The sequence below is a fragment of the Bubalus bubalis genome, chromosome 4 (assembly GCF_019923935.1).
Source record: "Bubalus bubalis isolate 160015118507 breed Murrah chromosome 4, NDDB_SH_1, whole genome shotgun sequence".
NCBI classification, from domain to species: domain Eukaryota; kingdom Metazoa; phylum Chordata; class Mammalia; order Artiodactyla; family Bovidae; genus Bubalus; species Bubalus bubalis.
Window position 1 is genome coordinate 126,835,646 of NC_059160.1, and position 8,294 is coordinate 126,843,939.

Genomic DNA, 8,294 nt, shown 5'->3' on the forward strand with positions numbered 1-8,294 from the left:
CTACAGTATACTTTTGTCCTGAAGTACCTTTTTGTAACTTGCATGGATTGGTGAGGCTCAGCCCCACAGAGAAGTGCACAATATCCTGTGACAAAGACCAGTGAAATCTACATCTGTAGATTTCATATTCTATAATTAAAAAAATTAAGTTATACCTCAAATTAAATCAAGCACTGTAAGTTGTATTGACATGGGGAAGGAACAAGTAACACTGATGAGTTAAAACAAACTTCACCATTAAATTGAGTATAAATGATTCTGTTAATGGTAAATTGGGATAGTGTGGCTATCCCTAATTATGGTCTTATCTGAGGATTAATAAGAGAAATCCACAGATAATCCATAAATCCAGTCACTGTCTATCTTCCAACTTCTTAAGTAATTTACCAATTGATTTTTTGTGTATTTTTGTGCCTTTTAAATGCCTGTGTGGGGTTCCTAACATTTGAGGAAAATGCAGGCTATTAACAGAAACTGCAGCAAAAGATCTAGATAGTTGACAATCTGAGAAGTTACACCCGCAATTTTTATTGAATTGTAACCAGTTGTATTGTAAGCAGTACTGTTGCTGTCAGAGGCCTAAGCAGTGGCACTGAAGGCGTTAAACAACGTCCCCACTCCCACCTCACCACCCCCACCCCCATTTCTAGAACCCCAGATGATGAAGTAGGCAAATCTGTATTCCATTCATTGTGCCTCTGCCCTTGGTCTGTGACAGAGGAAAGGCGTGTCCTCACTGTTCCCTATGAAGAAAAGGCAAGCAAATAAGGGTGACTCAGTACTTCCAGTGGCCTACACACGACTGAACATTTTTCTGAATGATTCCACGTATACACTTTGGAATCAGGAAGAGAAACATTCTAGTCTTCACTAACCAAATAAAACCATCTATAAATCATATGCAAAACAAGTTTGAGTAACGGGGGGACTTAAAAAGTCTAGGAATTAAAAGGAGCTCCATGTTTTCCCTTCAATTTTTTCCCAGCTTTGGGGAATAAACAAAGGCATCTGCCACATCAAGGGGTCAGATTGGTGTTTTTTTAAAAAAAACTGGAAACAATGCAGTCATCACAGTTTACTTTGGGAGGTGCTTTTCAAATTTTAAAAATGACTTCTGCAAGCTGCACTATTTTCAGTTTCACTGAAAATAAAATTTAGCACCTTTAAGAAGGCTAATAGTTTAGCAGTTCTTTTAAGCTTATTAAATGGAACATCACATTGTGTATTATAATCTAGAAATAACTTAAGGATACTGTTTCTTAAAAATGCCCTTAAACAGGCTAATTAAAAATTCATTAAAATGCATATATAGTCACAGACTCCTGAAGTTACTGGGCCACCTCTAACTATGCATTAACTGTTGCTGTTTAATTTAAAACATATAGTAAGTCTATGTGGACCTGATCTTAAACACTGTAGTAAGTTTCACAAGTTCCTTTTGTAGAGAAGTCTGCCAAGCCATTAATCAATAAGAGTAAAAGCTGCAAACATCTAGGAAATTTCTTACTATGTGATAGTAGACAGGAGTTTGTTAAAAATATCTTTATCTCGGTGCTTTCCACCTTTTATCTCCATTTATAAATTTAAGTTTCAGAGCATCACACATGGCTTTGGCTCGTGACTTTATTCTAAAGCTTTCCAAAAGGTAGGCTTTTTTCTTTTTCTTTTGTCTGCAGTCAATTTTCTCTGGCCCAACATCGCTGTTTTCTTCCACTGCTTTCCAGTGAGCAACTCCGTGTCTTGACAATCTTTTCAATGTCGTCACTATCTTCTCTTTCCAATCTACTATTGCAGAATGGCTGGCTGAACTGCAAGTTGAAAAGTAAACAAGTGCTTTTCTGGCTGTACTTTGTTCAGCTCTTCTCTTTATCTGCTTCCCCTATCCAGTTGCCCTTTCCCCAGTCCCTAGCACTTTCTTCCGCCTTCCATCAGTTGCCTTTTTGTTCCATGTCTTTTATCTCCTCCCTTTCTCCTGCTGGTTCAGTCAAACCCCAACCCCAAACCCACACATCCTCTGGTCACATTGCCACTGGTGATTAAAACAAGAGCCACTCTAAGCTTAAACAATTAAAAAAGGCCTCAGAAAATGTTCAGTGCTCCCAATTTTATTTTTATTTAATGCTAAAAGTTAAAGAAAAAAAAAAGTACTGTAAATCTGACAAATGACAGAATGCAGGTGATATTTCCATAGCGTGATTTTAAAATAATGTTGATATCTGAGATTACACTCACTTTAGTTGACATGAGTTTCATCATATATAGAAAAAGTATCACCTTCAACTTAAAAAAAAAAAGTAAAGGTTAAAAGGTGGCACACTTTTAAAATACTTGGTGGCCGAGGAAAGGTATCTAGTAATAAAGTTGTAGACCATGTGTACGTTCTTATAACTTTTAATGTGAGGCCACATGAAAGACAGTACATCTGTTAAATTCTATAAATTGTTAAAGCAAAAAAGGGGAAAGCTTCAACACCCCATCCCCTAATATTCTGAGTATGAAAAGCACAGCTGAAATATTAGGATTGGAAATCTGATGCTGCCCATGTACAGTAAGTAGCTTTCTGACGTCTTTATCCAGCTGTGGAGAGTCTCTGCACTGTCATGAGCACCACAAAGAATCAAACCCATGTCCCAGTGCTCACTTTTTAACTTCAGAGAATGCCAGAGAAATAACCCAGACCAACACTTTTCCAGCTGCAAGCCTTCTATAAGGCCACCCAAGGGCCAGTCAGACTCTTATTTTTTAATAGGAGTAAACTCAACATGCAGCCCTTTAAAGCTGTCTAAATTCTCCCTCTTGAACACCAGCACAGAGAAACCATAGGTTGTCTTTTCCACAGCTGGAGAGACTTATTCAAAACAGCAGGATGGTTCTTTATTAATCTTTTGGAAAGCTTATCTGTATAAAGATTGCAAAACATACAGATAGCTACCACAAATTAGGTCAAATGACTGATCAACTTGTAACGTCTATGAGGTCAAACTCCAGTTTATAGTAAAGTGCCTAGATACACATTTATACAACAGACCATAATAAATTGAATTCTTTACAAATGTCTTTATGGGCATGTAAAATCGACTGTGTTTCTGCATGTGTGCATTTACATAAGAGAAACCAGTCTGATCTGAATCATAGATATTCCAATTTTTAAAAAAAAGTGTAACAACAAACTGGTTAATCATGCAAGTCTGTTTGTAATATAACAATGACCGGTAACATGAATTTGCACAGCATTAATAATAGGTGCACTCATTAAAAACACCATGAAAAAAATACTGTATTTGGTGCAGTATCTGATTTTCAAGTGTTAATAACTCGACCATTAAAAAATATTTGAGCAATTTAAAAAAGAAAGACAAAAACACAACTGAAAAAGTTAATCCAAAGTGGGTAACAATCTGTATTTTCAAATTAAAAGCTTGGTTGTGAACCATACACAGAAGTTGTAGACCTCGAAGCCATGATTCAGCCTAATTATAGGGCCAAGTTACAAACACCTGAACATAAAAGGATTTGAAGTAGTGTTCCTGTCAATGTTAAATCATAACAGCACAAAAGAAAAACCAGTATCACTGTGAGACAACTATTTCTAATAACTGATGATTTATTGGTTTAAAAAAATCATTTTACTGATGCAAAATAGTGATCAAAAGAAATTAGTTTACAAAAGGCTTCTAAAAATAGTTTGAGAGGTGGGGCCTATCATGTAAAACTGTTTCTTTAATTTTCGCTAGTTTATCATTTTCGTCCAGAAGAACAGTATTATTCACTTGGTATTTCAAACACATGTGAAAAAGAAATTACAGGTTTCCTCCACCCCCGTCTGGGCTGTCACCGATGTGCCCACGGGCAGTCCTGGCAGCACCCTACGCTGTTACTGTCATTGTACCATACTGTATTTAGCACTCACTAGGAACAGGGTGTAGGTGATCACATCAACAGCAATAGCACTACAGGTAAATGATAAAACAACAAAACACAAAACGGAAACGAAACCAATCCCACAATCTCCAGTTCACCTGGACTGGAACTTCTTTTCAATGCTTTTCAAAGGAAACGACCACAGCAACGACCGACAGAGCTCCAGGGGGTTTCAAAAGATCAAGTGGCGCTGCAGAGCCAGGCTCCATGCAAAGATGGCAGTGCCATCTTGTCCCCACCAACAACCGTTATCACTGTCTTGAGTCACTGGATTGTGTATTATGTAACCAACTAGCATGCAGCATTGTCATCTTACAACTGATCACATGGGCAGTGAACAGTGGTCAACTCTGCCTTAAAAAAAAAATCAGCCCCCCCCCCCCCCAAAGTAAACCCCCCACACAGTCCTGAAAATCTCTCAGCAGCAACTCTCAGGCAGTCATCAATAGCCTAACAACTGAACTTTAAGAACAAAATCGAGAAAGATTCACAATCGATTTCCTGTTACTCTAAAAGGGCAATGTTTGGGGGGAACTTGGTGACATTTCTCAGTGGCATGCCCACTTCACAACACTGCCCCTTTCCTCATTTCCTTTCCTTCTCCACCAGTTGGCCTCCAGCCTGAGAAAGGGGCCAGCAGTAAAGAATAACAGACAGTAAGGCAATCTTACAATGTCAGAAAATGTATTTGGCTTTTTTTTTTTTCTTTTTAAAATAAGTGCATACAAATACAGCTAGAAGCGTTTCTGCTTTGCCAAGTGCTCTAAAAAAGCAGCGCAAGTCACAGCCTACATTGAACGGTAACTGTCACCAGAATAAAGCACAAAGATATGCTAATAACGTTAACAAAAGAAGAAAATGCTTTTATAAGTACATACCTTTTGTCGTCAAAAAAAAAATAGAAACACATGTATTCAAAAAAATCAAAATTATACAGCCATGTTTATGAAGTCTACATTTCCCTTGTCTTGGATATATATATATGTGGAGATATATATACAATTCAAGCAGTTTTAGTTAAGATTAATCATTGGGTTTTTCTGAAACCGGAAAGTCACGAGTCTCTCTCTTTTTTCACTTTCACATCTCCAGCAAGGATGGTTGCAATTTCCCCTTGCATGAAGGCCCAGGGGACATTGGAGCCCACAAGAGGGCATTTTTCCCCACTGGGACAATAGACCTCTCCACTAGCTCCCTGCTGTTTGATGCTTTGTCTGGAGCAGGGGAAGCAGAACTTGTGCGAAGGAACAGAAGGGCACTGCACAAAGTGGGTGTCCTCCAGCCGCTCATGGCAGAGGGTGCAGCACAGTGGGGCGCTGGCGGCCAGAGAGGAGTCCGGGAGGCTGGCGGGGTGCACTGGCTCCAGTCCTCCGGCACTGCCTGCCCCCTGGCCCCCCACCTCTCGGGGGCCCAGCCTTCTTTGGTTCATAGAGGACGGAGAGGGTGGACTGCTGCTGTTCCGTCTGGTGGTGGAGTGCACCTGGTTGGCATCTTTCGAGGCATGACTGCCCCCTGCATTGTCTGCTACTAAGATCAGGGCTGCCATGGGGGACTGGCCGTTCTGGGCCGCTTCAGGCGGTGTGGTCCGGTTGGAATGAGGTGAGGCAGTGGGTGGTGGTGGCGACACAAAAGAGGATGTAGGAGTAATGGGGATCTTGAGCCCTTCTGTGGATGTAGACAGCCACGGCTGGGCCTCTCCATTGATCTTAGGAGGCCCAACTTCACCTTCTGGCTCAGGAGAAGGCTTCCTTTTCCTTGCTGTTCTTGCAACTGGAAGAACAAAGACAGAAAAGGAGAAAAAAGGAAATAAATGAACGTGCACTAAAAAGGATCTTTCTTTCACTAACACACAACACAACCCTCTGAAGAATTTCTATTCTCCAAAAGCTGGTACAGAAAAACCAAGTTTCAAGAGCACGTGCAACTTAAACCACTTAGACTGAGAAGGCTCTGAGGCAGTCTAGCAGTTAAAAAAAAAAAAAGGCACGGAAAATGGCACGGACAGCACTGCCTGTTTTTCCACACGCCTGCAAGTACCCAGGCTGCCCTGTGCACATGAGTTAACGCCCCCCACCCCCCACCCCTCCCTCAGGTTAAAAGGTGATTGGTGCCCTCATGCTCGCATCCAGGAATGTGCTGGGAAAGGAAAGCCCTGTGTCGCTGCCTATCGGTCCATCTGACTCATCTCTGTTATGCTGCTTCAGCAGAGGAACACGTTGCCACTAAGCACTGGTTCCGCCTAGAGCAGATCAGGAAGTTGGATGTTTGCTATTTCTGGGCCGGGGGAGAACGGCCAATAGGAAGAGCACCCCCTCCTCGGCTCTCAGGACCCGCTTCGCCCCTAGACCCCCTCACTCCACAGCCGCCCCTACCTGCTTTAGACCCGTTGGCCCCGTTGGCCTCGAAACCCAACAACCTGCCTGCAGTCAGGGCCGGCTCCTTCTTAAACTTGCTCTCGAAGGGCGCCGAGTGGCCGTGCTGGTGCAGCGCCAGCAGCGTGTCTCGCACGGTCTTGGGCCGGTTGACCCAGTCCTGCTCGCCCGGCCCGCGGCCTTTGCCTGCGCCCTCGCTGCCCAGCTCGGCCGCCCCGGCCGCGGTAGACAAGCTGTCGGCCGGGCCGCGGTGCGAGGCCGCCGGCGGCTGCTTCTCCTTGGCCGCCGCCTCGCGCTGCTCGTGCTCCGCGGCCGCGCTGCTCGACACGGACGCCGGCCGCTTGTGGGCGCCCATCTCGGCGGGCTGCGCCGAGCCCAGGCCGGCGGCCGCGGCCCCGGACACGGCGGCCAGCGAGGCGGCGGCACGGCCGCCCAGGCCGAGCGCGGCGGGCAGCGGTGTGGCCGAGCCGTTCATGAGCGGCACCAGGGTGGGCGGCACGGCGTGGCCGCGCCGCGGGTTTGGGCTCTGGCGGTTCAGCTCCGGCGGCTCCTCCAGCTTGGAGAAACCGTTGGGCACCAGGATGCCGTTCACAGGCGGCGGCTGCGGCGTCGGCGGCTGGGCCAGGGCGGCGGCCGGGCGGCTGCCGCCGAAGTCGGAGCCCAGGCGCGGGGGCCGCTCGGCTGCGGCGGCCGCCAGAGGGTAGCGCTCCAAGGCCTGAGGAGCGCGCGGGGCAGCCTCGGGGCCGCCGTGGCCGAGCTGCTGCTGCTGCTGCTGCAGGAGAAGGTCCTTGGCCGAGAGCGGCGGCGGCTTAGCGGCGGCTGGGGCCGCGGCGCCGGGCGGGGAGCGGCCCTCCGGGAAGCAGCCGTGCGCCCGCTTGAGCTGCCGCGCCGTCTCGATGACGAACTCGACGCGGTCGGCGCCCTCGTAGTTGACGCAGCCGCGGCACACGGGCTCGGTGAAGTCCCAGATCATGGCCCAGGGCATGCGGGGCAGGTCACACAGGTAGCATGACTGCCGCCTGGACGCGGCGGCCACCGCCACAGCCGCGGCCATGTCCGAGGAGCCCGCGGCGCCGGAGGAGGAGGAGGAGGCGGAGGAGGAGGGGGCGCCGCCGCTACCCGCCGGCACCACGCGCGCCCTCCTCCCCCCCCAACCCCGCGTCTCCCCCACCAGCGGCGGCGGCGGCCGCAGAGGCGGCGGCGGCGGCAAAGTCCGCGAAGGCTCGGCGCCCGCGCAGCGCCCCCGGTGCACGAGGGGCGGCGGGCGCGGGGCGAGGGGCTGCAGCCGCGGCAGCACGTCCCCCCGGCCGGCGCGGGCTCGGGCGGACGGCGGGGCGGCGCGACGCGGCGGGCGCGGCGGCGGCGGCGGGGGCTCGGCTGGGGCCGCGGCTGGCCTCCAGACCGGGGCGAAGACGGGCCGCGCGGACGCGGGGGAGCGCAGCAGGTCGCGGCGGCAGCTGGCGCGGAGTGCGGGGCGGGGGGCGGGGAGGTTGGGGGGGCGGGGGGCGGGGGGCGGCCGCCGGGGCAGGCTCAGCCCGAGCGGCGGGGCATGCCGCGCCGGGGCGGCGGCGGCGGCGGCCGGGCGGCGCGGAGCTCGGACGCGGCGCGGACCCCGGGTCGCTCCGCTGCTCTCTCACAGCTCCTGGCGTCGCCGCTCTCCAGCGCCCGCGTCAGCGCCCAGCCCGCCTCAGCTCCGCCGCCGCCGTCGCTGCTGCTGCTGCCGCCGCGGCCGCTCCACTTCTACAGACTTGATTCTTCGACAGCCTCGCAAGGCGCCTGCGCGGGCCCCCTCCCCTTGCGCGCGCGTCCGCCCTCCCCCGCGCTTTCCCCCTCCCCCCGCCGCAGAACGGGCGCTGCTGGGAGAGCCGGCTCCTCTGCGCCCGCCCTCCCGTCCGCGCCGCGGCCTGTGTCCCCGACGTGAACGCGTGGCTTGCGCAGCTTGTTTCCCTCCACCCGCTCCGCTACCTCGACCACTCGGACCGAGTTTCCTCCCCTCCAGGT

At 50.1% G+C, this 8,294-nt stretch overlaps 1 protein-coding gene across 2 annotated transcripts; it reads right to left on the bottom strand.

Annotated features, from left to right (window-relative positions):
* Nucleotides 1–2,089: 2,089 nt before the first annotated feature.
* IRF2BP2 (interferon regulatory factor 2 binding protein 2) lies at nucleotides 2,090–7,497 on the bottom strand. Of its 2 annotated transcripts, none has more exons than XM_025284528.3 (2): nucleotides 6,342–7,497; nucleotides 2,090–5,691 (listed from the first exon to the last, which is right to left on the bottom strand). In XM_025284528.3, exons 1-2 carry the CDS (start codon nucleotides 7,345–7,347, stop codon nucleotides 4,976–4,978), a joined length of 1,722 nt encoding a protein of 573 aa, XP_025140313.1. In that variant the 5' UTR covers nucleotides 7,348–7,497; the 3' UTR covers nucleotides 2,090–4,975. The 2 variants fall into 2 exon arrangements, with proteins under 2 accessions (XP_025140313.1, XP_025140312.1); XM_025284527.3 differs by having other exon boundaries at nucleotides 6,294–7,497.
* Nucleotides 7,498–8,294: the final 797 nt, after the last annotated feature.

What these genes read in the sequence shown, in the direction of transcription:
- IRF2BP2 (XM_025284527.3), bottom strand. Translation starts at nt 7,347, where the DNA reads ATGGCCGCGGCTGTGGCGGTGGCCGCCGCGTCCAGGCGGCAGTCATGC. An exon ending in GGCCAACGGGTCTAAAGCAG is followed by an intron (nt 5,692 to 6,293) that starts GTAGGGGCGGCT and finishes TTGTTCTTCCAG; the next exon opens with TTGCAAGAACAGCAAGGAAA.